Below are 27905 nucleotides of genomic sequence, written 5' to 3'. Positions count from 1 at the left end.
TAGGTATTTTATCTTTTTTATCATGTGTTTTATCATGTTTTTCCCTTTCTTCTTCTTGTTGTGCTTATGTATGTCATCACTTAGGTGCATCTGAGGTTTCCAGCCTTTTGTCCAAAGCACACTCTAGCTAGTTTCTCCATTTACAGAGAGGGACATCAGTGTTGAAAGTACTATATAACCAAATTAATAATGGCAAAATAAATGCTTTTAATAATTATTTACATATTAGTGGCTGTCACTTGTTTCCCTTGTTTGGGGTAATCAGCAATAGAGTCTATCTACTCTTCCATTATCCCCTTTCAGAAAATAGGAGATACTCAGAGCTGAGGACAGTGACTTGCAGCTGAGGACAAAGAAGTCATTTACTGTTCACTTGTTGCCTTTCTCCAGTGCAGTTGGGTGGGATTGGTCTTATTTAATTACAACCATTCAAAAGTTAGGTCTCTTGTTTACAACAGCCATATTTATAGTGAAGAGGGACATAGCCCATAGCCCACCTATCTTAAAACAAATTGCTCTGTGAGGAGTGCTTATAATCCTCCTGTGGCTACAGGATTCAAAGTCTTCTTGTGAGGAGGTTAAGGTAGGTAGCCTGAACTTGTACTAGTTATGTACTTAACCCCTGGTTAAGAGAATTATGGCAGGGCAGTGAACAAGTAAAACAAACTCCCATTCCAGGGGCTTCTGTGGGGGTTTAAATTCAGATGGAACTATGCTGCATGAACCCCAAGCTGCATGTTGTGTGATAGCCAGAATCTATGGCTGTCAGCAAAGTCTCCAGGGAGAGTGGGAGAAGCCACCTTGATGGAAGATTAATAGGCAAAACCAGGAAATATTTTTTTTTCCTAGATCTAGAAAGAGTTCTCTGTGGAGTCATTTGTTGTCTGAAGTACAAAACATGAGTGATACATGGATCATATTGTGATTATTTTCCTTATTCCCTGCTACAATGCCACATTATGGACAGCTGAAGATATTAGCTGAAGATATGTCTTTCCTAGCATTACTTTTATGTAAAAAATCTCTTTAGTTACCACAGGGCAGAGCTGGGATGAAACCATCTGTTAGAAGAAGACTGCACTCTCTCCTAACACGTGAAAAATTGTTAGATGTTGCTCTATCTTTCACTACCTATTTCATCACCTATTAGAGATAATAATATATCTCAAAACTGAAGAATTTCAGTCATGATCACAATTTAAGCAAGCTGCAAAATTATGATATTACATTGGCTTAATTTTGCTGTAAAGTTTTAAATAATCCCACAAAACACTTTTGCCTTTTGGTAAGACCAGTATTTTCTTTCTAATTTTCACTGTCAGAGACTGAGAGGCAAATGAAACATCTCTTTCTTGTGCACAACTACAACAAAATGCTGGAAGGAAATGTGTTTTCTATGCAGGCACAGTTCTCATAATTTAAAATCCCCAAATCTTGCCAGTTTTATCTACATCTATCCCTTCCCAACAAAAGCACTCCACAGCAAAGAACAGTCACAAATTCTTTGTTACCATACCTCTTCTCTGAAGGCTGAAAAGAGGAGTCTTGCTGTATCAGACCACAGGGTTGAGGACGCTGCAAGAAAACCCTCTGTAGCCACAGCACTGTCTTTTAAAAGAAGGAGCTGAGAGCTTGACTACAGCCAATTGCTGCCACCTTCAGCAGTATCACACAGGGAGTGGCCTCTCCGATAACCATGTCTTGAGCTATTTTGAGTGTCATAGGTTAAAAGTATCACTCTAATTTAATTTAGGGACAAAGCAGAGGGCAGTGTTAACTGTAGGTGGAGGACCTCAGGCACTGGGATGCTGAGCTCACAGTGGTTGTTGCATTTGTGGCATGCTGTTTCTGCACTGGCTTTTCAGATGGACCTGACAAGATACCCCAGTGAAGAATATATTCCAGTAGTTCCACAGGACTAAAATTCATAACCAAATTTGTACTGAGAAAGAAAGAAAGAAAGAAAGAAAGAAAGAAAGAAAGAAAGAAAGAAAGAAAGAAAGAAAGAAAGAAGAAGAAGAAAGAAAGAAAGAAAGAAAGAAAGAAAGAAAGAAAGAAAGAAAAAAAGAAAGAAAGAAAGAAAGAAAGAAAGAAAGAAAGAAATGTGTAGCTGCTAGGAAGAACAGATGGAAAACAACTGTCTAGGCCCATCTGTTCTGAAATTGGTCAAAATAGAAAATAATAAATTATGTAGTATTTAAACTATTGTTTATATATACTAATGTAGTGTCAACATATGGTGTCAAGTACTTTCAGTCAGTATTTTCTCTTTCTTCTGCTTGCTCGTCCTTCCACTGACCAGTACTACCTGGCTTGTGAAAGAGGTGATTTAATCAATTAGCTTGTGTGTATTCCCTCAGGCATGGAGCACTTAGCTGGAAGATCTGAGTCACTTCATTGTGCAATCACAAATAGAAAAGGGAAAAAACATTTGTCAGACAACAAATACTCAGACTACATACAGATCTAATATTCACCACAGGCAGTCACGTGCATAACCATTCCATTATTTATACCTCTGGCTACTGAAGATGAATAAAAATCACATCCTCGTGTATGTAAACCTCTCCTTACACTTTTTTTGTACAAGTTCTGCTGTTCCTTCAGAGCAAGGGACAAGCGCCATTGTTTCCATCATGTAAATCTCCAAGATCTACAGACAACTTAAAATTGTCCAATAACTATCGCAGCTTATGCTCATTTTAGCCCTCTAACATTTTATGGTTCTTCTAAAGGAGTATCACTAGTTTAGATAAAACTTTCAGCAAAAGTTAGCAAAGAAAAAAATAACACTTCCAGAACAGTTTCATCATTTTTTTCTACAAATATCCCAGTAAAAGCCAAATATCTGCTTACAGACATATTCAGATAGTATACTAACATACCCTGCAAATTGTTTCTACTAACTTTATGCCTTTTAAGGTATTAGAAAGAGCTTCTAAAAAGAATGTTTAAATTTTATTTTCTTATAGAGCAACAAAAAATTTGCTTCAATCTAAATGCTAATGGAGATACAGATTGCAATCCTTTTTACCTAATATACAGGAAACAAAATGAACTTATCAGTGTAGCAGTGAAGACTTGTTGCTGTTTCTCTGCAGATCACTTTGGTTTGTACAATGCCAGCCATTGCCTGTACCTTGGTGCTCCAGCAGTCCCCTTTCCCTGCTTCCCTAATTCTCTCCTTTCTCCACGCTCTTTAGTCTGCAGCATGCTGAGGTACAGGTTTCAGTTATTCTGTCAGTTAAGAAGTAATACCAGATCAAAAATGGTATTTTGGCCAGTAGGCAAGAATAGGATGATACAGGGGAACATTTGCTATATACAGCATCTTCTTTAGTCATCAAAGAAACAACTGCAACAACTGCTTTACCACTTTGTTAACAACAGTCTCAGAACTAGGGCTTCAGGGACAACATCACACTGAGGCATGGCTTTGGCTTGGAAAGGCCCATCCAGCCATGGCTCTTGTTGGCTGGTACTGGAGCACATATCGCATTGGAAGAGAGAAGAGATGGGCAGCAGGGCTTTCGTTCTCTTTTTCCCCTATCTCATGAATCCCCAAATAGGCAGAAAGAAGTGCCAGGAGTATTATCAGTGAGGGACATCAAACTATTTAAAAGCTTTTTTTCAGTTCTTCTGTTCTTTTTCTAGTCGCTCTTCTCCCACTATATAATACAATGAGTTGAAAGCCCTGCAGTGATTTACTTCTCTTTGGTTTCAGGATGTTTTTTTAATTAAGAAAAAGAGCATCAACATATATGGATTCAGGAAAAAATCAACCCCAAGTTACATTTCTGTCCCAAGTTGGAACAGAACTTTCTGTAGTATAACATTTGCAGACATTTTTCCTTTTTCATGCACTTTCAGTAACTCCTCTGTGGTGACAATGGCATAGGGAAAAATAAGCTCTTCAGTTCCAGAAATTTGAGAGTTACAGAATTAAAGAATTACGTGGAGCCTGATCCCCTCAAAGAGCTGCAGCTACTCACAAACAAGGAAAAACTGTGGGATGACAATCAAGGACGGGACAGTCTTGGTTGCAGTGAGCACAAGACTGTGGAGTTTCAGAACCTGAGAGGAGTGAGCAAGACAAAAAACAGAATTACAGCTGTAGACTGTAGATGTGAAGATTTCAGGAGCCTGCTTGGCAAGATCTGTGGGAAAATACCCTGCAGAGCAAAGGCCCAGAGCTGGCTAATCTTCAAGGACAACCTCCTCAGAGCACAAGAACAATGTTCAGATGGTTGAGCAACCGTGGCAGAAGGCCAGAGTAGATGAACACAGAGCTCTTGAGTGACCTCAGACACGAAAAGGAAGCATACAGAAGATGGAAACTGGGACCAGCTACTTGAAAGGAGCGCTAAGACATTGCTTGCACATGTAGAAATGAAGTCAGGAAAGCCAAAACTCATTAGGAGCTGAAACAATTATGGGAGGTGAAGGGCTTTGTAAATATATCAATAGCAAAAGAAAGTTTAAGAAGAGGGTGGGTCCATTGCTCAGCAGGCCAGGGACTTGTGACAAGAGATGCAGAAAAAGATGTCTTCGCTAGTAAGATCTGTTGTCAGGGCTCACAGGTCCTTGAGCTCCTTGCAGAGCCTGTGGGAACGAAGCATAACCCACAGCAGAGAAAGCCAGTGTTTGGGATCGCTTAACCCACATGGGTGTACGCAAATCCATGGGACCAGACAGGAAGCACCCAAAGGTGTTGGCTGACTGATCACAGAAATATGCTGCTTTCTATCAAAGTCATGGCAGTCAGAAGTTCCTCATGACTGGAAAAAAGGCGGACATCACACTGCTTTCAAGATAGGCAAGGAGAATGATGCAGGGAAATACAAGACAGTCAATCTCACCTCTGACGCTGGGATGGATATGGAGTAAAATATCTTAGAAGCCATTTCTAAAGCACACAAAGGATAATGAAGCAGCCAGCATGGGTATACCAGAGGCAGATCACACCTGGCCAGCTTCACGGCTTTCTACGATCAGCTGACTGGTGCTGTGGACAACGGAAGGGCAATGGATATGGTATTCTCTGATTTCAGTAAGGACTCTGAAACAGTCTCCATTAGTCTCATCAAACTGGTGATTTATAGGGTGGAGAAGGAACGTGGAAAATTGGCTGTGTGGCCAGAATCAGAGTTGTGTTTAACAAAGTCAGGATGTTGACTGGCAATTAGTGGGTGTCCCACAGGAATCAATATTGCGATTAGCACTGCTTAATTCCTTCACTGATGATGTGGATGATGGGACAGTGTGCACTCTTGGCAAGTTTGTACCCAACACCAACCTGTGAGGAGCAGTCAGTGCACTCCTCACATCTGGGAGGGAGTAATGCCCTGCATCAGTCCAGCCTAGGGGATCTTTAGAAACAAGCTATGCAGAAAAGGATCTGTGAATCTTAGTGGACAGCAAGGTTGAACATAAAGCTGCATGTGAAGGTAAGTGTTTCTTCCTTTCTATTTGGCACTTGCAAGACTGTGAATTACTGTGTCCAATTTGGGCTCCCCACTGATATTGAATGATATTGACATCCTGGATCAAGTCCAGCAGGTATCACGAAAATGGTTATGAGGCTGGAGAACATGATCTACTAGGACAGTATGAGAGATCAAGTATGCTTAGCTTGGAAAAGAGAGAGCCTGCCAAGACCTTTTTCTTTTCTACAACTTTCTGATCTGAGGATACAGAAAAGATGGAGCTGGGCTCTTCTTGGAAGTGCACAGTGCAGAGAAAAAAGGAAGTGGACACAAATTGGAACATGGGAAATTCTGATTCGATATCAGGAAAATAAATTTACTCTGAAGCTGGTTAAACAGCAGAAAATGTTGCCCAGAAAGGTTGTGGAATCTCTGCCCTTGGAGAGGTTCAAAACTCACATGAACACAGTCTGCAGCAACATGATCTGATTAGTCCTGTTCTTAGGTGATCTCTGGACTAGATGGCCTTTGGAGGTTACTTCAACACAAATTTTGATTCTATAATTCTATGATAATTCACTAGATTTTATAAATCTGTTCCCACTCATGGTATCCAGTTACAAAGGGACAAACTGTAAAAATACTACAAAAAATAAGATCTCTGCACATAAAACGTTGCTAACACTAACGGAGATAAGCTGAATAATGCAATAACTGGTTCCTGAAATTAATAAAACTTGGTGTTTATAACACAGGAAGACCCAGTCACTCCTTCCCATCAGACTGAAACAAGTTTTCTAAAGCATCAATAAAAGTCAGCTATACCCACTGTACTAAAAAAACAACAGATTTGGTTTATGAAAAGTGAAGGAACATAAAAAAAATAGTGACCAAGATCCATGCTTCTAATGTTATAGCATCTATTCCATACAAGCCAAAAGAAGGAAGACCTCTTTTTTCTCTATTATTATTTGAAAGAAAAGGGGCATTAGGGGTGTCTGTGAAGGTCCTCATCTTCCCCTTGCTCATGTTTGTAGTGAACGTCAGTGAAAATCACAAGATGACCCTGAGGAAACAAGAACATGTAAAATTACCTTAAATTTCAGACGGACATATTCAGGGTTAGTAGATTTGACAATTAGTCCCTCAGCAGTGCAGGAAACAAGCATGGCTTTGTGCTTCCTGAAATTCAGTTGACTTCAGGGTACAGATAGGCTCTGATGCTAGCAGCCCTCCAGAATGCTGGGTAATGCTAACCACAAGGACACTGAGGTTGCATCTTAGCTTTCCAGTACTATGGAAAGGTCACAGTAGTGAGAGCTCATTTGATGCACCTAAGACCTGCTGGGGATAGCACAGCTGTCTCTGTGGTGTTTCCACTTTGCTGGAATTCCCCCAAAAGGCTAGAGGACTCTTTATAAAGCACCCTGGTCTGATGGGGTGTGTGTGTGTGTACATTTTTCATCCAGAGTGTGGATTTTCAATCTACTGTATAGTTAAAGCTTTAATATTAGCTATCTTTAGAATGACTGAACACAGCAATATGCACAAATTTACAGACCTAAAAAAGAATCAATATTATTTAACTAAAAGTGAGACTTCTCACCTGGTTCATTTTTATTACAGGTCCAACCAGGCTGGTGTGGGCCAAGTTAGGAAGAGAAAATCCTTTTCCTAATTTATCTTAAAAAAGGACAAATATAAGTAAAATACTTCAGATGCATTTTTCAGTAGGAACGCAGTTAGTTTTAAGATTTCCCTTTAATCAGTCACCACTGTATCTGTGATGCTTGTATTTGCTAAGAAGCAACAATTCCCACGAAAAAGTAGTGGACAGACCTCTCAAAATTTCTCAGTTGTCTGACACTGCAATCTGCCTTTGGTCCTTTTCAGACATCTACTCCACGGGATGTGGTTTCTGGTGTTTCCCACTCTGACTTATTTGCCATCTTCCTTTCATTTTATTCTCTATATGGTCATCTAAGCCCATGGATCCCTCTTATTTTCATCCATTCCTACTTCCCTGGGTCAAGCCCGAGGTTTTGTCCTACTTGCTTTTTCAACCATTTGACTTTTGCATCCCTCCTTTCCCCTCATTAATATTTCACCTCCTTCCTAGCAGTCTCCTTGCCCTTGCTTATCCCACAGGCACCTTCTATACTATTCCATATGTTTCTTTTCACTTTCACCTCTTTCTTCATCATCCCTCACTCTCTACATCTCACTGAGCTGATTTTCTACTTTGTCCTGCCTGGGGTAGCAGGCAGAGCATAAATGCAGAGGGAAGTGATAATGTTACACTATCCCAAAGTCACAAGATGCAGATGTGCTTCTGAGCTTCCCAGATCTGGACTGTTCTCTGGTTATGGCTTGACTCTGTTGAGATGAGATTGAGTCTCATCTCAAGCATGTCTGACCTCTGCTGCTGCACTTCTTTCAGTGAGATGGAAACTCATGCACATTGTTTGGAAAGGAGCTGAGATTTGCTCTGTTCCAGTCTTTGTCTGATTCAGGTGATTGAGGGATCAGTACAGACAGCTGTCCAGGTGTAGTCAAACTGACAGAAAACCTCTCACACTACAGCCCTTGAAGCTGTGCACTCTCTTTAATGGTTTCAGACTTGCTTTCCCACCCACTGTGCTCAGGAACTGGCCATAATTCTTACCATTGATTACTGGGATCACTACCCTTCGTAAAGTGTAAGACAGAAAATTCTCCACCAGTGAGACCTGCAATAAGGGGGAAAACACATTTGGTGATTATTGCATGATGCCTAGGGGACTGCAGCTTGAGGGTGAAAGGCAAGGGTTAGAACTGCAAAAGATTAGAAACAACATTTTTCATTGCTAAGAAAACTGGCAAAGAAAATCTCGGGTTAAAAAAAAAAAGATGCTTTTTTGTTTTAAACGGCACCTGGATGATGTGAATATACAAGGCAATGCAGTGTTTATTTTTCTTGCAATACTATTTTTTTTTTCCTGTATGTTAAGTACCTGAACTCAACCTTAAGTGTAGGAATGCAATCTGTTTAACTCCTTTTCAGCTTTCAAGTCTAAGTTTTCAGAAATGAACAGTGTTCTGGGTGGCAATAAATGCCTCCTCTCTGGTACTCTGTCTTATCCTGCTGTGCTTGGTGTTTTCCTTCCTTCACTTAAAGGTGTAGGTTGAGTTGAGCTGCTGTAGTTGCCCTGACCAATTCTTGGTATATGATGAATGACCAATCCAGTGGCATGCTGTTTCTTTTACTCTCTGTTTTTTACCCTCCTTTTATTTGCTGGAGTGATTCAAGATAATTCCTGAAGCTGAGCTTAAGCTTGACTTTGTACTTATTCCTACTATTATGTATACTTAATCAGCTGTGAATTCAGACTGGCTGTCAGAAACAGCTAGGAAAAGTGCTACCCCACTCCTGCCTTTGTCCTGCTGGATGCAGAAGCCAGTAAAATCAATTTTGATGGCAGACTAGATGATGCAGTCTAGGCAGACACTTCTCCCTATTTCAATTAATGTTGCATGGTAATAATAATATTTGGTGTCTCTGTTGACAAAAGAAACACCCCAAGAGTTATTTCCTCGTACTAGAAAGAAAAACAAACAAACAAACAAAACAGGTAATGTATTTGAAAGCAGAAAGAGCAGTGGCAGATGGCATTTCGAATTCAGATGGAGAATTGTCCAGCAACAAGTTTGGCTGAAGTGCTTTTAACTCTGAAGGGCTCAGCTACCTGTCCTAGGCACTGAAACTGTTAACTTACCTGAGAGAATCTAACAGCAGAGTGCAGCAGGGAGAACTGGAGCCTAAAGCGAAGAAGTAAAAACGGATTCAGTAAAAATGGTTTTGCATAGTCATTGTTGGAAGTGAACAGTCTTGAAGAAAAACACCTTTGCTCTCCAGAAAACAGAATATACGTTTTGTTTTTTTTCTCTTAAGGTGCTGCAGAATGCGTGTACAAAAATTGAATCCAGAAGTAAAGTAGGTAGTCAGAATTTGCATTTCCTTTTATATTTCATTTGTGCAACTTCTTACTGATTTCATGCTGATTAACATATTTAATTTTGCCAGAGACTCTGATTCTTAACAGTGTTTTTATCAAAACAGACGACTATCCACTTGTTATAGAATCAGTGGGATCTTTCTGAAATCAACCTACTTCTATAGTCATCTGTAGTCTTGGGCTACAACTACAAGATTAGTAAAGAAAAATTCTCTGGAATTGCTACTTCCCATAATGGCTAAACTACACTTTCCTCAACTGTTTGCTATGATTTGGATGAACTCTTATTCAGTCCCAGCCCAGTCTAACTTTTCTTGATGATGTCTGTGATACACACTCAGATAATTGTAAACATAATTCTGGAGGAAAAAAAAAAAGCAAACAACAAACACATCATACAGATGAGCAGAAGAACACAATCTCATGTCAAAAGTTTTGCGTGGCAACATTCTTTTTTGAACTCATGCTGACAGGCTCTGATCATTCCAAGTCCTCTTTGCCTGTTAAAAAGGACCAGTGACCAAAACTCAAAAAAGGCTGCCTACGTTTTTCTCTAATGGATATGTAATAAGTTAAAAAATACAATATACTCTGGAATTCTGATCCAGCTTGCAGAGCAGGGCTACCAAGAAGAAACATGGATATGCCTGAAAGTCAATTCTACACAATTACACATTTAGGGAGAAAGTGGCTCTAAAACATAACTGAGTTTGAAGTGTGAATAAAATTTGCTGAAAGCCAGCTGACAACACATGTAGCTGTAGGTACCAGAAAACCAGCAAAATGTAAGCAGAATCTAAAATGTTCTGAGCACTGTTTCAAATTACAGAGACACTTCTAGTCTCTTTTTTTGATGGCATGTTATAGTATCAGCTATTTAGTGTCACTTTTCCCTTCCCCACATGTAAAGGTGTACAGAGAGCTTGTTATACTGCTCCTCCAAAGCGTTTTCGTGGTGGCATCTGTTTATGATGTTCAGACATGCCAAGGCAGCAACATGTAAAGGGTGCAGAATAAACAACTGAACCTCATTCTCTAGCATCAGCACAGACTTAAACAGATGACTTTAAGATATTGAATATGAACAGTCATTTGGAGGGGTATTTAACCTTGAGAATGTGGTAATATCACGTTGTACATGAGACATGGGTATTCCACAATATTATTATATTTTATCTGCACAATATAGATTAAGTAGTTAAAAGTATTTTAGAGCCCCTGTGAGAAAGAAGGTAACCACTGCTCTTCTCTTGGTGAAACAAGTGCTGTTAGATTCTGTTAGACAGAATGATGTTCTGGTGGGTCCTAGCGTTTGAATCATTAATGTTGCTTTCTGAATTTAATTACCTCTTCAGAAGTAACGAGATGATCAGCTTCTGTTTGATTACTGTCAAATTGCCTCTGGTACTTGTTGTCTGCGGGGAAAATACAAAACAATCTTCTGTGACTGTATACGTTTGTGCCTGTGTCTGAGCTACAGGCACAAATGCAACTGCTTTTTGTCATTGGAAACAACACCTAAACATTATATTTAGTCAGTATGTATATACAGTGAAATCATTTGTGAATTTGCTGCTTTCTGAGTGCAGCAGGGAATACCTGAGTGAAGTGATAATACTGCCCTGATTCCTTCCTTATCATTAGTGTCATTTAAATCCCTGCATAGCTGACTTAATTGGATCACTTTCAACCTAATGAAAAGATGTCTGGGAACACACTGAACAAGAACGAACAAGTTAGGAACATCAGATAATCCCATTAATATATATTACAATTTATTCTCAAAGAATCACTCAACTTCCCACATGGGAAGAATGAGTTTCATAAATTGCTTGCTGTACCTGCATATTAAATTCTACAGTATGTAGTGCACATTTTCTCCCTGTGAAATGCAACAGAACAATATGCATATTTGTGACAGACTTGTATACGGTGTATTATGCTGACGTCTGATTTCAGAAGACTTGAAAGATTACTGTATAATTTGTTCAGCCTCAGCACTGAATGTTATCTTCTAGTTCACGCTACTTACTAGATTCCCTGTAAAGATGTACTGGATGGTTGAATTTGGCAGAACAGCAAACACCTCTACAGATCCAGTGATCCATAGTCTGCATGTGTCTGACTGCAAACTGACAACAGGTGGTGATGTAGCCATCAGTTTCAGAAGCACTGGGCACGCTGTCGGGCAGCGCGGAGCAATCTGTGGGATTTCAGAGAAAAAAAGTTGAATGTGCAGTTCCTGTAGCTTAAGTTTTTTTTAAACACAGTTTCTGTGGCTATATCACAACAAGGTGCTATATAACAATACTCTTGTTAAACTCAAGAGTAACTTCAAAATAGTCAATTTTTATTACACCAGTTTAAATGTTGAAGTTAGCATGGCATACACGCTGAGTTGCAGAGACCACAAAGCAAATGAAGAAGCTTTAGACCCACAAACATTGAACATATCTGGAGAAAGAATTTAAGAGACTTCAAAAGGAGAGGACTGGTAACACATGATAAAGAAGTGAAGGAATGAGGAAATGAACAATTCCCCCCCCACACGCACAAGAAAAGTGACAACCCTGACAATATGACAATACAGAAAACTGGAAGAGCAGCATTCCAGAGAGTCATTTAAAAAAAAAAAAAAAAAAAAAAAAGATAAACTCTTAGAGGACAAAAAATGTCACAACTTCATAGCAAATGTTGCCATATTAGGTATTTTTAAAGCATAAGTATCTTAATATCTTGCATTGCATTTATAAACTGTGCTCCTCATGACTATTCCCACTGTATATAATTTCCTGCAGCCAGAAGGTGTCTTGAAATAGAGAAGTCAGGCTAGCACAACAGAGATGCCTTTACTTCAACAGGAATAAAAGGAGACTGATCTTGCAGATGTCCAGCACATAGTCTTTATAACTGTTTCAGAGAGTGAATTTGCCACTCATGGGGGCAGAGAATGACTTCAGAGTAGTGTGATATAGTTAGGAAGAACATGGAGTTATGAGGAGAGGACATGTATGTTTGAATCTTCCACTACTTGTAAACAAGCTCAGCTTCCTTGTCTTCTCCAAACTTTTGCAAATATGTTACACAAATAATATCCACAGCAGACATCAGCTACTGCTCTTTCTTAAAAGATCTGTTCAGGCAGAAGTACCCACCTCAGGAACAAAATCTTTCAGCATGGCTGTAGTTAGGTTAAAAGTAGTAGCAAGCTGTGAACAAACGAAATAAGTCAGGTCATTATATGAGCTTAAAAATGAAGGCTTCCTTGAGAAAAGCATACTCTATTTACTTTGATTCTAGATAATCCATGTTTGAATTTACTATTTCCTTGGCCCAGTATGATTCCTAGGGGAGCCACAGTAATCTGTGGAAGAGAGGAGAGAAAGATTTCTTTCTCATGGACCTATCTCAGAGGCACCTACCAGACAGTCAGTACATGTTATGCTTTGAAAGAACAGATCTGGCATCCTGCTTTCTTCCTACCTTTGGGACTTTCTTAAATGGAATACACTGAATCTGTCAGATAGGACTCAAAAATCTTATTTGCCCTTTTTCTGCTGACCACTGTGACAATGTTTGCCAATGCCAGACCCTCTTAGCAATGTTTCAGCAAGCAAAACTTCTTGCAATCCCTGTCTACTAATGCTTGTGGAAACAGCATTTCTGAGACAAGTCTTACATGTTCTTCACCCACAACTGAAAGCTTACTTTCCTTATACCTGCTTCTTGCCTCATTTTGCTGCTTTCAGCACAGCCAATACATATGCTGTGGGCCTTTATGCAGCAGATGGTGGACTAAGTGTTCTTTTTCCTATTTTGCCTTTTCCATTGTTGTTTGGAACTCATGCAGAGGAAAGCTTTCTTTGGTTATTTCATGCACGCTTTGCCCGCCAGCTCTGTGACATTCATCTTTGCCATTTACTGCTAGAACTGCCAGTAAGTTCAGGCCTGAGGGAGACTTTGACTATCTAAAATGATGAAATGAAGAAAAAATGTCCTGGTTCAGTCATATAAGCAGTAGAATTCTGATCCAGCCCAGTGTGATATGGCAAACATAATCACAGCATCATAGAATCATTAAGGTTGGAAAAGACCACTAAGATCACCTGGTCCAACTGACTACCCACCCCACCATGTCCACTGACCACGTCCCTCTGTGCCACATTCATACATTTCTTGAGCAGCTCCAGGGATGGCGACTCCATCACTTTCCTGGGCAGCCTGTAAAGTATTAACCCCGTTTGCTGACCATTCATGCTACTGGTATTTGTAATTCTATTACATACAAATTATACTCACGTCTTTGGAGATGGTGATGTTAAAGACCCCTGCTTTGTAGTAAGCCAATGTAGCAGTCTTAAGAAAATAACTGGAGACTCCTAAGTAGAGCATGGAATCACCTTTGCTTGGGAGACCAAACGGAGCAGGCACAAGGGGAGGGTCTGTGTGATTTCCTACTGGATAGACTGTGCCCTGCAAAGTCATTAACAAGTATTTCTACTTGTAAGCGTCTGTGTTTGTCAGAATGCATTAGCAGTGGTTGAACAGAGGGAATTCTTATTCTATCTTCTTAACCTGAAGATAAAATTGACAAGTAAAACCTGAAGCAAGCAAGAGTTTCTTATACGCCTTGAAAATCAGCAAAGCAAAGTTCTTTTGGAAAAAACAAAACAAAACAAAAAACAAAAAACAAACAAACCAGGAATCACAGAGAACCTGGCCTCCACCCTTTCAAAATTTGAATTTGAGCAGTCAAGTGAATGTTCTGAACTGCCAGCATGAGTCAGAATAAAAATCCTATAGACCACAGTTTCCTTCTGTTGCAAAGATACAGTTGTTCACTTAATCTAAGAGTGACATTTAAGGAAATTCTTCGGGAACTCTTCCTCACCTCCTGACAAGCAGTGTAAGAGAGAGACAAAGCAAACACCTAACCCTGATAAAAAAAGATTGAGAGCTGGAAAATGGCAACTCAAAACCATCAAGAATCAGCGTGTTCCAAGGAACACTGAAGACCAATCACTTCTTTACCTGACTCATCTGTAATCTCATGATAAGTGTCAGCACGTTAAAGTTTAACTTGTGAATTCTAACTAGCCATAGTTGCAGAATTAATGATATTGCTAAATACTCTTAAACTGTGTATATCTTCCTTGTAGAAGGTGTCCAAAGAACTTTGGTGTGTTTCTTTTATTTTTTCCTGTGGATGGTGTTTCTTGAATAAAATAAGCAGAGAGAGTTTCGACTGTTACTCTACATGTCTTTCTAAACTGAAGCCAATTGAGAGCAATAGGGATGCTCTACCTTACAAAGATGGTTGAAGTTGCTGGATCAGCTGAGTGTTCCTGGGATATCTCTTGCCAGAAAAGGTGAAAAACTAGTGAGAAAGGAACTGCTGTGTGCTGCTTCTCTGTGAGAAGTCTTTTTTGGGTGTGACCTCTCCATATACAAGAAATGGACTCATCCCAAAACAAACACTTTGAATTGTAATCACAGTAGGCATCATAGATTATGTATCACTCATTATAAAGCACGTCTGAAGGGATTCAACTGAAATAATTTATTTTGGTGAATTAACCAATGCAGTTACTATATTAAATAAACACTTGTGTCTGGTTTCTAAAACAGCCGTTACCCGAAACATCCCAAATTCTTATTTCTTTTCTAATTGAATAGTGGAGAGGCTGAGTAAGACTGTAGTGAAAGAAAATGAAAAAAGGCAGAAGAATATCAGAACAGACTTCGAGAGCACAGAGGTATTCATGTCAAATTACCTTCAAATCCAAGTTAATGTGTGATTTGAAGACTGCTGGAGAACTAACTAGGGAATAGTCTATTTGTGCAAAGGCATCTATTTGGCTTAAGACTAGAAAAAATAATAGACAAAAACAAAATAGGCATTATTACAAAAGCATCATAGCAGCTTTTATTTAGTTAAAGGCAAAGATGTTCTAGAAATGATGAATCTGATGAGGGGGAATAGTGGGAGAAGGAAGAAGAAAATAAAAAACTTGCAGTAAGGGAAAGGTTCCTCCAGTTACAGGCCTACTTCTCTTGTTTCACAACTGAATTGACCCCTCAGAAATCTACTCTCACGCAGCACAGTACCAAGGGCAGGATCCCCTTAATTGTTTTGTGTTTGCATTAGAGAACTGAACTTCCATATGATTAGTGCAGTAAAGGAAAACGTACTAAATACTTTGGAAGATGACATTAGCATTTTACGCATATCAGTGTTGAAGATAATTTGTTTGTTATCAGACAGTGTGATCAAAGACTTCTTTTTCTGAAAAGTACTCACATACAACTTCAGTCTGACTTTTTTTTGATTGGATTGTAAGTTCTGTTCACATTGCATAAATAATTAGATGGCTTTAAAGAGAAATGGTGAATTCACAGAGATTATGAACTCCTCAGTATGATAGCACAGCCTTCAGCAACCTTGGGCCTGAACTGTTTGGGTACCTGCTATGCAAACAATGTTCTTGATAACTATGATGTTCAGTATATTTCCCAGTGTATGGCACATAGCCTTTTTGGGGAAAGAAAACAAACACAAGTCTGCTTCTGAATATGTGGCTATATCTGCAATACAAACTGAAGAGTTGGAAAGAAATCTCTGACATTAATACAAAATAATATATATTATATATTATGTTTATTACTATGAGAGTGGTGAGGTGCTGGAACAGGCTGCCCAGGGAGGTTGTGGCTGCCCCATCCCTGCAGGTGTTCTAGGCCAGGTTGGATGGGGCTCTGGGCAGCCTGGTCTAGTATTAAATGCAGAGGTGGTGGCCCTGCCTGGGGGGTTGGAGATTCATGATCCTTGAGGTCTCTTTCAACCCGGGCCATTCTATGATTCTGTGATTCTGTGTGTATATCATATATAATACATATAATATATGTAATAACGTAGGAGAATTATGTGAATTCAAATTAGTGAGAACTACAGACAAATATTCTTGCAGAAAAAAGAAAAAAAAAGAAAGAAAAAGAGAAGGTGTAGGATACTTATTAATTATAGTTGTGAAAATCTTAAATGCTTTTTGAGCGTCTATATCTACTGTCTTCATGCCTCTGTGACATGAGTGACACAGGAATTGCTACTGCTGTGAAGAGAAATATGCTTAGGGTGACTCTGTCTTTCTGCATCATCTCATTATCTCACTGACCTCAAGTTTAAAACATGATGTGCTAGGCTTGTGAGATCTTGCAGAACTACAGTGCAAGACTGGATATTTGTTAGCTTTTTAGTGGATTACTGCTTACATTTTCTTATGTCCACTGTAGCAAGAGCATAAAGGATCACTGGGAAAATTTCATCTTGAAAATCTAAGGAAATAACATTTGTTAGCTATAACAAACTCAAAGATTTCAGGTGACCTGCTCTGGGGACAGAAGAAATCTGAATGTTGTCTATAAGGTTCTTGCAAGAGATTTCTAAGAATCTGAGATGGACTAATGTAGAGAACAATGGCTCAGTCGTTATCTCTTTGCTTTTTTTTTTTTTTTTGTACTGTGAACACAGAAATGGATTGGCAAGTCATTAAAACACCACAAACAGCACACTGTGAAAACTAGTCAAAAATCTCAAATCAGCAGCTCACCTTTCTGCTTTCTAAGCTGTGCATCCATCATTTGTATTTTGTATTTGATATTTAGGCATATCTATAGGAAAAGAGAGAGAAGTCAGCAATGCAAGGGCTGTATTTGAATTCCTCCCTTCACTAGCTGAAATTATCTTTTCAAACTTACATTTTCCTCCAGTTTGGAATGAATGGCCTTCTCAAGATAACCAGATAGGAAGCTATAGATCCAGCTGAAGAAAAGGAAATGAACACAAACACTTTTTACGATGGATTGAAGTCTTTGAAATATAAAATCATAGAATATTCCAAGCTAGGGCATCAGTGTCATTTAGATTAATGAAAACCAATTACCAATATTGGTAGACTGCACCAATACTATGAGTTCTGAGTCTCATTGGAGCTATTTAGAAGGCAATCTGCAAAGCTGTGAATGTTAATCTTAACATGCTGATAACAGCCACATTGTCTCTTTAAATATAACAAAAAGCTCTCTAGAAAATCAAAACAAGGAGAACTACAAAAATTATGTCATATTTTCTTTTGAAATATAAAGTTTTATACTTAAATTGTAGGTCATCTTGTCAAAATGTATAATGAATCTAGATCCCTTCCTGCAAATTTCCATTTGCCATCTTGTACCTTTTAATATACGCAAGTGTCAAGTTTTTCAAATGCAGTATGTCTAGTCAGCTCATTTTTTTGCATGTGCACAAAGAAATGTAGATTAACCACCCTTCATGCACTCAGCAAAGGAGGCTCTTTACAAAAAACAGGCCTTTATAAATCTAATTTGATCCTTCACTAGTTAGCTGGATTTCTGAAAGGCAAAATTTGAAAAGTGGCCCTTATGTGACAAACTCCACTATTTCCCTCAGAGTAATTAGAAAATCTTCTATACATACCTAGCATACATACCTAGATCCTTCATTTAATTTGACTTTTACACTACCAATGCTCAGCTGGCAACTGTGCAGCAACACAGACAAGTGGCCTGTGCTGTCCCGTGATACTTTGAAGACACTTGCAATGAATAATTCTGAGATGGACAGGGTAAATCCTCCTTGGTCTTTGCTAAAAACAAAGTAAAATAAAATAAAAACAAACCTCAGTCAGGGAAACATGTTCTCCAAGGGAATAATTTAAGATACTACCTGTAAATCGGTTTCAAAAGGACTTTTGGCTTCTATCATCTAGAGTGAATGATGTTTTTCTTTAGTGACTAAAGTCAATCAGGCACATGCATTGCATTTAAAACAGGTTATATGTGTGTGTTTCCAAGATATGAATTTTTCAGTGTTGTGCAGAATTTGAAGAGTTTGCAAAAGCGTCAGAATTTTACAGTGACAGAAGACGTTTCAGTCCCTCATGACAGGTCATCCTGAAGGCCTTTGGGATTGCAGCACTAGAAGTCAGTTAGCTAACAAATATATAACCTACTGGTTCTCAACTTCTTAATTGTTCTGATTCTTGTTTTCCTGTCTAAAATTTCAATAATCTTTTCTAATGTATATGTTCATCCCTTTTATTCTTTCTCCAAACACATTCATTCTTTCTCCTTTCTGTAAAAATCCCTACTAAGACATACACCCCTCTCCAATTTCCTTATTCACGATTTCTAGCAAATTTAGGTACTATTACTACTATGGAGAAAGAGCCCAGCCCAATAGCATGCACTAACCATGAGTCTTTCAGGTTTCTTCTCTATTATTCAGGCTAAGAACAATTGTGGGAAAACACACTGTCATGCTCAGAGAATAATCTCAATCCAGCTCCAAAGCACAGGCTACCTGTGACAAGACCAGTAAGTACCATTCCCTGCCATAACATCCCTCCTACCACAACCATTTTCAAATACGTTTCTCAATCAATATATGTGCATTAAGTGACTATCTAGAGGAAACACCATTCTTCATACCCTCATTTTTCCTACAAGCCATCAGGAAAAACATTTTCACAAGGAGAGTAATTCAGCACTGGCAGAAATGATGTGGAGAGGTAATGGTATCATCATCCTTGCCTGAACATCACCAGTGCATAGCTCACCCAATGTGTTGACCAATCTGTTTTGAGCAGAACAAAATGACCTCTAGAGCTTCCAAACTAGCCTTACCCATACTTCAGTGATAGAGATCACTGTGAAAGGATCTCAGACCATCTGCCTTTTTGGACTGCTTGGGAGATGGGGAAAAGTTTAGCTACTTAGATCTCTGTTGCTGCATCCTTAACTGCTCTTCTTTAGGAGGAATCCGGATTCACTGGTTTAGGAGCAAAGTGTCTGCCATGAGGTTCTGGGACTGGCAGAGTGCACTGGGACACAGTGGAAACAGAGGAGGGCTACAGTGAGATTTGGAAACTCAGGAATAATATTGAAAAAGCTGGGATAAAACCCATCTTACTGACCCTAGAAATGGCCCAATAGGCCTGGATTGTCAAGGGTCTCCCTTGAAAAGCTGACTTTCAGTTGGGATCTCTTATTTTAAGCTGAAAGCAATGTTTTAGGATGAAGGAGTGGAGGGGTTGAAAAGTAAGGCATATTCAGAATTTGTTTAAACTTACAGCTATGTACAAAACATAATATGGAACAGAACATAATAGATTGTTCCCTATGTCCCTCAAAAAGGAAAGAAAATTCCTTAATAACCTTGCACTTCACCAAAGCTGGCTTTGACTCCCTTCCCCATATCCTGCATGCCAGTTCCTCATCTCCCTTGCAGTTGGTGAAGTCCTCAGAGTTTTTGTATTTCTGGTGTTTTCTTTAGATCATGCCCCAGTCCTTATCCTCAGCAGGAGGGAGAGGTAAATTAGTGTTTGGGAACAGCTGATGTGCTCTGCTGAAGTATCCTTTTCCTCACAATGCCAGTATGAAAACTACATACAGATTGGGACCACAGTGACAGTGCTTTCCAGGCACCAGTACTAAAACTGAATGCAAAACTGCATGTACGTGCTCCTTTGAAATCAGGACATACTGTGAAATGTGCAGCCTGGTGATCCATCTTGCTGTACTATCTGGCTTGCAAACAGAACAATGCCTACTGCTGTTAGCAGATACTCTATTAACCCCAGTTGTAGAGATTAGCACCTTGAAACCTTTTCTGATATCCCAGATGTTTTAGCCCTCCCTTTTAGGAAAAAAAAAAAAAAAAATATTGTGTTAAAGATATGTAAGAAAAATGCTGAGATAGAAAAGTGGAAAAATCTGAATGTGATGATGTCATTGAAGACAATTTCATACTGCACAGGCTCATGAAGCCAAGTCATTAATCCACAGTGACTTGAATTGTAGAATTTTTTAACTTCTGTATGTTTGGCATTGTGACAGTACTCTCCTTATAAAAATGATCACCTTAGAAGACAATACACATTGTAGCAGCAAACAGATAATTAACTATGGAGTCAACCTACTGGTTATGCTCTACAAAAAAAATTAACAATTGCTGTAATTAAAATACTGTGGTCCTGCATATACAAATCGTACAGTCTGGACAAACTGTGCATGCTAACATGACTCAATAACTCCCGGAGAGACATACCTGCATTAGTTAGCAGGGAATGTTTCCTTCTTGAGAAGTTCATGCAAACTGTTTTTTAAATGCTAAAGCATATCAGACTTTAAAAAAAATGGTAACTAGCAACTAAATTTCTGACTTACAATTCTATTTCCACTCCCAGAACTCCAACTGCACTGTACTTACAGTAGCCATGTTTTCACTCTCCAGTCTGCACTGATTATAGCAGAAGCATGTGCCACTGATAAACTAACGCCAGTGCCAGGAATAAAAGAAGCAGAAGTTTCTGGTATATCTACAGCATCAACTCTGAATCTACAGAAAAAAGGAAGCAGGATGTTAGATTGCATGTTAAAAGGTTAAGAAGGAATACTTATGATTGAATTCTTCTGCTATTAAAGGCAAAGTCTACGATTTGTTAAAAGAATTTCCCAGGAAGTTTAGAAAAGTATTTGTACCGTTATACTGAGTAGCATCCTTGCAAAAAACATCCTCAATACAATGCTAGGGAAAAAAGATGCCCAGTCAAAACAAAAACTTCCCACTGGGAGAAAAACAAAGTCCTTGAAGTGAAATTTGCTTACTGAGGGAAAATAAGTCTGTCTGTTATACCCAGATGCTGCATCTATTTAAAAAACCTAGGTTGTGTGAATGCTAGCATTCGCTGACAAAGACCAAAGTTTCTCCTTCCCCTTCCGTATCCCCTTCCTCATCTCCCCTTCCTCATCTCAGCAAAAAATTCATTTTCAAAATACAGTCTTATTTAAAGACTTCCCCATGAAAACAATTTTTCCTGATATTCAAAGACATTGTGTTGCAAATGGGTGTGTTGAACTGCACATTGTAAAGGTATCAGCTGCAATCTTATCATGAACTGGACATTCCTCATTGTTTCCTGCTATCTGGCAGAGATCTCTGAAACAACTGACTTTCATCTACTTACCTGGGACTGGAGGCACTAGCTAGTTTTAGTGAAAATGGACATACTTTTTCAAAAACATCTTGGGCAAAATTAAGGTTGGCCTAATTAGTCCTGTTTTCAGGGAAGTGAGATCAGACTGTGTATTGGGAAGGGAATAACGGGTTGGGAGAATGAATTGTGATTTTGAAGATCACCCCAACTTAGTTGAAAGGACCCTTAAGATCTTCTGGATCATGCCCTAATCCAGCCCAGGCCAAGTAAGGGCCCTGTTCATTTGAGTGTGAACATCTCCAAGGATGGAGATTCCCCAACCTCTCTGTTCTTGCTCTGCTTCTCCTCAGCAATTTTCTTAACTTCTAATTGAAGATTTTCTTGATGTAACTTGTGTCTGCTGCCCATTATCTCCTCACTGGGTACCTCCAGGAAGAATCTGTCTCCACATTCTCCATAATCAACACCCAGCAGACAGTGAAAGATGTGAAGTAAGACATCCCATCACCCCCCATAATTTTTTCTTATTCAGGCTGTCCAAGTCCAGCTTTCTCAGATGTGCAAAAATTAAGGTCTCAAGGATACTATAATACAATGAATATTAGTAATATATTAGTATATTAGGACATTACTGAAATATTAGATGTTAGTAGAGGATGTGGAGCCTATCCAGCACAAAGTATGTGAAGTCTCCCAGATTGTTATTTTTTGCTTTGGGTAATTTATAAGTAAATGAAAATGATACGAAGAAAAAATGAAGTAAAATACTACTGGGCAGCAGAACTTTACTTGGAAGTAGTATTAAAAGGTCAGAAGTTACTGTTTTTTTGGTTACAGTATATTGAAAAATCTTAAACAGAAAGATGGGAATGAAGGCTGTAAAACAACGTGTTTTTCTATTACTTTCCTTGTTTGGAAATATTGTAGAAAGCTCCATAGATCTTTTACTCTACAGGCTGTTCCCAGTACACTTTCCTCCACAGGATCCTCCAAGTTCCACAACTTTCCTCAGCAGGAAATCAAAGTAGAGCCTTACCTAATGAAAATGCTATTTTAGCCATTGTATATCTACCCAAAAAGATTCTGCAAAAGTCATCTTCCTGTGCCATTAACTCAGATACATCATCTCCATACACACATTTTCATCTTACTCTTTCGTGATGGCTTTTCCCTCATGAAACTCAAACAATTCACCTTCACTGCTACATCTCCTTCATAGTAGCAGATGGTTAAGAACACCAGTTTTCCCCTTTATTCCATCCATTTTTCCCACCGTGTCATATCCACATGTACAACTGCCTTTGCCCCAAACTCTGAAACAGATCAACTAATAAAACAGCCAAACTGCTCTTTCAAAGGCCCTCTAAATGTCATTTTTGAGTATGGTAGAAGGAAAAAATATGAACATGAGAAAAAAATTCTCTGGAAGAAGCTACCCAGAGGGGCTGTGGAGTCTTATTCTCTGGAAATATTCAAAACCCACCCAGATACTTTCCTGTGGAACCTACTGTGGGCAACCTGCCTTAGCAGGGGGTGTCTCCAGGGGTCTCTTCCAACCTCTATGATTCTGTGATTCTGTGAAATACTTTTAAAACTGTTTCAGCAGTTAGAGGAACCATTAAAGTTTTGTACTGAACAACAATAAAAAAGGCTGTGTAATTATTAGTATGGAGCTGTTTCATTCTAAAACTTTTAAATGCATTTCCTTCACTTACCTTGAGATTGTATAATTCACCTTCACAATGGAGAAACTCTCCTGCCCACTCCAGCTTGGGAAGGTCTCCTTCAGTAGTCTTCGCTTCAGTAGTTCTATCCCAATCTTCCTGCCTACAATGGGACAGAGGAAATCAGATACCTTGTAGGCCAGATTATGGCATGCAAAGGACCAGATATACTGACAAATAATTCAATCACTTTTAACATAGTTCTGAAAACTCTCCCGTTCTTAAACCCTTACCTAGACCTCTTTCCAACTACTTACATATCTGCATCTGTTGTCCCCATATGAATCATTTAATTCAAGATCACAATGATCTTGACTTGCATTTTACATTCTAGAACTCTTACCAATTATTTGAAACTGTTATACTTCCTTCACTTTACACACAGTATGGATAACCTTGGAAATACTTGGTCATCACATTTCTCTCAGATTGTCTTCTACCTGTTGAATGAAGAGGCCTGTTAAGAAGTGACAAGATGACCAACATGCATAGTCCTTACTTATGTAAGAAGTGTGAACATATGCATATGAAGTGTTGGTATGTCAAATACTTTTTTACAGGAGTTTCTTTAGCTTTAGAGCCTCATAGCTGCTGAATTAAAAAAAAAAAAACTTTTTTTCCCTCTCTAGAATTCAGTACGTTAAAATCAAACAATGACAATAAATGATAACTCACTATGATTCCCTGGAAATTCCTTCTTCAAAAGCAAAAACGTAGACTCTGTTTGACAGAAATACCCTCAAGCTCACTTGTGGTTCTAAATGAGAGCAGCCAGTGACCTCAAACGGAGCTTCTCTCAAGGTTCTCTCAAACAGAGCAAGTGAGCAGGGAGGATCTATTGACTCAACCTTCAAATCTCATGTTAAAGGAAAATACATGATTTAGCTGAGGTTTGTTAGAGTTAGGATAGTATGCTTAGGTTGCAGCTGGACTTGATGATCTTTAAGGTCTTTTCTAACCTCAGTGATTCTATGACAGGCACCACACTTTTCAAATACAAGAAATACCATTGGCAGTCACTGTCTATGTCTGTTCTTATCCCCAACGGCTAACACAGGGTTAGTCTATAACTTTGGCACTTGAAAGCCATGCTTACTGCTAGGCTCATATTAAAAAACAGCAGACTGAATTTTCATTTCTGAAGGCAACAGAGACGCCTACGGAGTGCTTTTCATAGTATTTCATAAAAAGATACAAAGAACAGTTCTGTTTTGGATACCTGATGTTTGCCCTGCACTTAACTCCTCAAAAGTCTTAACAACAATGTTCATACAGAGAAATAAGTAGACCTGATCCTCACTTTCATCTCGAACTCATAAGCCCCAAGCTTCTACTTTTCATCTCACAAGTCCATTGTCTAGCTGTCAGTGTGTTCAGTACATAAATAATGATTAATACTTAGCATGACCCAGCCTTTGTTGAATCTGTACCTTGTTAACCTTTATTATTAATATTAATTCTGTAAACAATTGAAATTGTACTGAGTGCCCTCCACACCCACAGATTACACCTTCAGCAGGAGGCAGTGAGAGCTAGCCTGAATAGAAAGAGTAAGGAAAATATACTGTAGAGGTTAGGAGTGCCATGTACAAGATCACTGATGTTCTGTTAGGGTCAAAATTACAGCAAATGGTTGCTAGATTTTTTTTTTTTTTAAGAACAGCACATGCAGGTTCTATCTCACCTCAAATAGAAGAATGACAGTAAAAGTGTGCAGTTACATGCCCATTCCAAGATCGTAAGCTTTCTTTTTTTTCTATTATATGTTGATTATTTTCAATTCAATATCACACTTTTAATCAAGATTTTAGCACTTTTTAAAAAGAAACAATTATATGACCATCCCATTCTAGTTCTAAGACAGTAGATAAATATGAGAATGTAATAGAAACACTGTTGGACTGCAGGAGCATGCAGTCCCAAATTCTACGATAAATTTGTACCTTGAGTCCAAAAAAGAGATTCAGAGAGAGAAGGGACAAAGGGTGTTCTGTTGCAAGGTGACAAAAGGAATATATTGTTTCAATATTTAAGGTCCAGGCTTCTACACTGCACCCTTTTTAAAGAATTATATTCTGTATACCTAGAATATTTATCATAAATTAATTTCTGGTAATGACAAACATACCATAATCCAGCCCTTTCTGAGTAATTCTCACTTTAAGACCAGGATTAGCTTCAAGTTGTAAAAAGAGCAAACAGGGCAGGAAAGAATACCACATCTTTTGCATCTTCTCACCTTTGTCACTGGGACCTGTTAACAACATTTATGATGCAAATGTGATTGCAAATGATGCATACCATTAGTCACAAAAAATCTTTATCTGTCATTGTTCCCTCAAAGAAACGAGGACAAGGGTGGATAACCATGAGAGGTTTAGTTGGTGATTTTACTGCATAGAGTGGTCGTTGTGGGAGCAGTGATTAACTGGATACCACTCCAGTAGGCATCACCTATTGGTGAGATTGCATGGTTCTGCTCCACTATGCTTTCCTCTCACCCATGTTTCAGCTGGTTTATTTTACCATGTCCTAGCTCCTGCAGATTGAACATGACAGAGCTGAGAAACATGTCTGTCCTCCTAAAAGCCAACACCCTTTTCATATACATAGACAAACTTCTGACTTAATCCAAACACTGATCATATCAGCTCATAAGAGGGGAGTGGAATGGTTAATTCAAAACATGTACAAGAATTACATAGTGATCACATGGCATACTTCAGTATTGCGAGTGTGTCTGAAGGCAAAGCAAGTAAGCCACTACGTGGTGGGACACGAACATGAAACAGCTTCAGAAGAGCAGTGACTAATCAGTTTTTTTTTTTTTTTTTTATTTTTACACTTACAGAAGTAAGGTTTCTTTGTTCAAAACTTGCATTCATCATGATTTTCACTACCAGTGACAGGCACTGTTTGATTCTCTAGAAATTGAATGTTGTTTCTCATGATAACTCAAGTGTTCCAAGTGCTGAGTGGAATTTTTATTAGGGGTCTGTTTGGTGATTTTACACTGGCCGTAACACTGAGGAGACTGGATCACACTTTTCCAACATGTAAGACTGTGATCATAATATCTGCCTATGTACAAAACTAGAAAACACACAAATGTATAACAAAACAAAAAAAGAAACATATAACTCCCTACCTCCAAACCTTTGGTAGTCTTACTTCTTTGCTGGAATTAATACTGATGAGGCCAGACTTCAAACAGCTACAAATCCAGTATCTACTCAGTAGCTCATAAAATACTGCTCTTCATGGGACTTCTGAACTGTAAAATAGACAAAATGCTTTATCAGTATTGTTCTGATAATAGTTACATGAAGGAATCCTTAAAAATCATAGAAATCATAGATAAAAATAATAGAAAATCGTGTAAATCATGAAATACTTCTGAAATGGCCCCAGAAATTCTGTGCAAGAAAAAGTGGCTTCAGGAAAAAAAAAAACAGATAAATCTGAAAATATGATCCAAATTGAGACAAATTTGGAAAATCCTTCTTTACGTGGTCTTTCCATCTAGTTTTTATGCTTCTTTGATTTTCTCTACTATAATCAACACAACATGAAGAATTAATTTAAGGTAGCAATGTTACGTAAAACAGCCAGCTGGAGTCACAAACTCTAACATTTTTCCAAAAAGTCGTAGCTTTTCTTGCAAATGTCACCTTTTCTAGCCTAATTCTATGGAGTCGATTAAAAATCAATATAAAACCAAAAAAACAGATTTTTCTATCATTAAATAACACAGATATATAGTAGATAGTTACCTAATTTATCTAAAAGGATTGCTAGCAGCACTAACATAAGTGAGGTACCTCACTGTCATTGAATTTCACTCCCACTGAGAAACAGAAAACAGCAACCTTCGTTACTATTTCTCTTTGTAGTTATATGCTTTTGCTAGGCTCTTAAATGTATCCCAAGTGCGAAACTGAAAGAACAAAGAACTTTCATGGTGCTAGAAGACGGTATCACTTCATATTGTTTTCTCAAATCAACAAGCTTTACATTCACACTCCAAGGCTGATATTCTTGATTTCATCAAAGACCAAAGCCTCTGTTATATGCCTGGGTTGATTGTACAAGCTTAGTCAGATGAGCACAACAGACAAAACTAAAGAGATGGAAGATGTCAGCTGCCTGATAATCTAAATCAGAGCTGCCAATTTCATTGATGATGACAACAGATGATAGACAAATTGCTCTGATTTTTATCTTCAGTAACTGAGCACGTATCAAGCAATTCCTCTCTATAAACAATTCTCTTAATTCTTTTGTCTTTTCAGAGATAGAGTGTTCAAGTATCTTAAATAAAGAAAAAAGATGAAAAACTGTTTTGCTTCAGCCTGTGTACTTGTCTCACCCTGATGAAGTACTCTACTCACCAGAATGCAGATATTAGAGCTCTCCCTTGTGAAGTCTGCAAAACAGTTTAAATGAAACTTGCAATAAAGATAACAGCTGAAGTCTGACTGAGAATCAAAGCCTTTGATACCAAAAAAAAAAAAAAAGGTCACTATTATTGTCTTACACTGTCAGATTTAACACAGCCACAAAACACACTATCTTAAATTGATCAACCTTTTGAATATCCCTGAGAAAGAATGTTGTCAATGTCTTGTCTTGGCCCTGCACAAACTTTTCAGTCACTGCCCGCAGAAAAATTTTTTTCACTTACAAAAATTCAGCGAAGAATAGTTAAGAAACACAAAACAGTTCTCAATCACTACAGTAAAAAACAGC

The 27905-nt window shown here is 38.5% G+C and overlaps 2 protein-coding genes across 4 annotated transcripts in view; both read right to left on the bottom strand.

The window, feature by feature from the left end:
- LOC100540418 (BPI fold-containing family C protein-like) overlaps positions 1–1952 on the bottom strand; it is a 15009-nt gene extending 13057 nt beyond the window's left edge. Inside the window, exon 1 of the mRNA XM_010712572.4 lies at positions 1517–1952. The gene's annotated coding sequence lies outside the window, so the exon portion shown is untranslated. The remainder of the gene's footprint in view (positions 1–1516) is intronic.
- On the bottom strand, positions 46–27905 carry LOC104911477 (bactericidal permeability-increasing protein-like). Of its 3 annotated transcripts, XM_085227514.1 has the most exons (17): positions 27548–27895; positions 26305–26430; positions 25285–25410; positions 23148–23259; positions 20706–20834; positions 17926–18081; positions 17177–17240; positions 17029–17089; positions 15196–15287; positions 13721–13894; positions 12577–12630; positions 11454–11624; positions 10769–10836; positions 9182–9224; positions 8092–8155; positions 7033–7109; positions 46–6492 (listed from the first exon to the last, which is right to left on the bottom strand). In XM_085227514.1, the coding sequence occupies exons 3-17, from the start codon at positions 25385–25387 to the stop codon at positions 6415–6417; spliced, it is 1446 nt and encodes a 481-aa protein (XP_085083640.1). In that variant the 5' UTR covers positions 25388–25410; positions 26305–26430; positions 27548–27895; the 3' UTR covers positions 46–6414. The 3 variants fall into 3 exon arrangements, with proteins under 3 accessions (XP_085083640.1, XP_085083641.1, XP_085083642.1); XM_085227515.1 differs by lacking the exon at positions 20706–20834 and having other exon boundaries at positions 27548–27905; XM_085227516.1 differs by lacking the exon at positions 7033–7109.

This window comes from Meleagris gallopavo, chromosome 1, assembly GCF_905368555.1.
Source record: "Meleagris gallopavo chromosome 1, MGAL_WU_HG_1.1, whole genome shotgun sequence".
Taxonomy (NCBI): domain Eukaryota; kingdom Metazoa; phylum Chordata; class Aves; order Galliformes; family Phasianidae; genus Meleagris; species Meleagris gallopavo.
Note: the sequence above shows the minus strand (reverse complement) of the source record. Positions and strands in the feature narration are given on the sequence as shown.

Bases quoted from the DNA above. Each gene is read 5' to 3' on its own strand.
- LOC104911477 (XM_085227514.1), bottom strand. From the start codon at position 25,387: ATGCAAAAGATGTGGTATTCTTTCCTGCCCTGTTTGCTCTTTTTACAA. The intron at 23,260-25,284 runs GTATGTTTGTCA...GTCCCATTGTAG, and splicing joins TCAGAAAGGGCTGGATTATG to GCAGGAAGATTGGGATAGAA. The intron at 10,837-11,453 runs GTAAGTAGCGTG...TTTTCCCCGCAG, and splicing joins ACATCTTTACAGGGAATCTA to ACAACAAGTACCAGAGGCAA.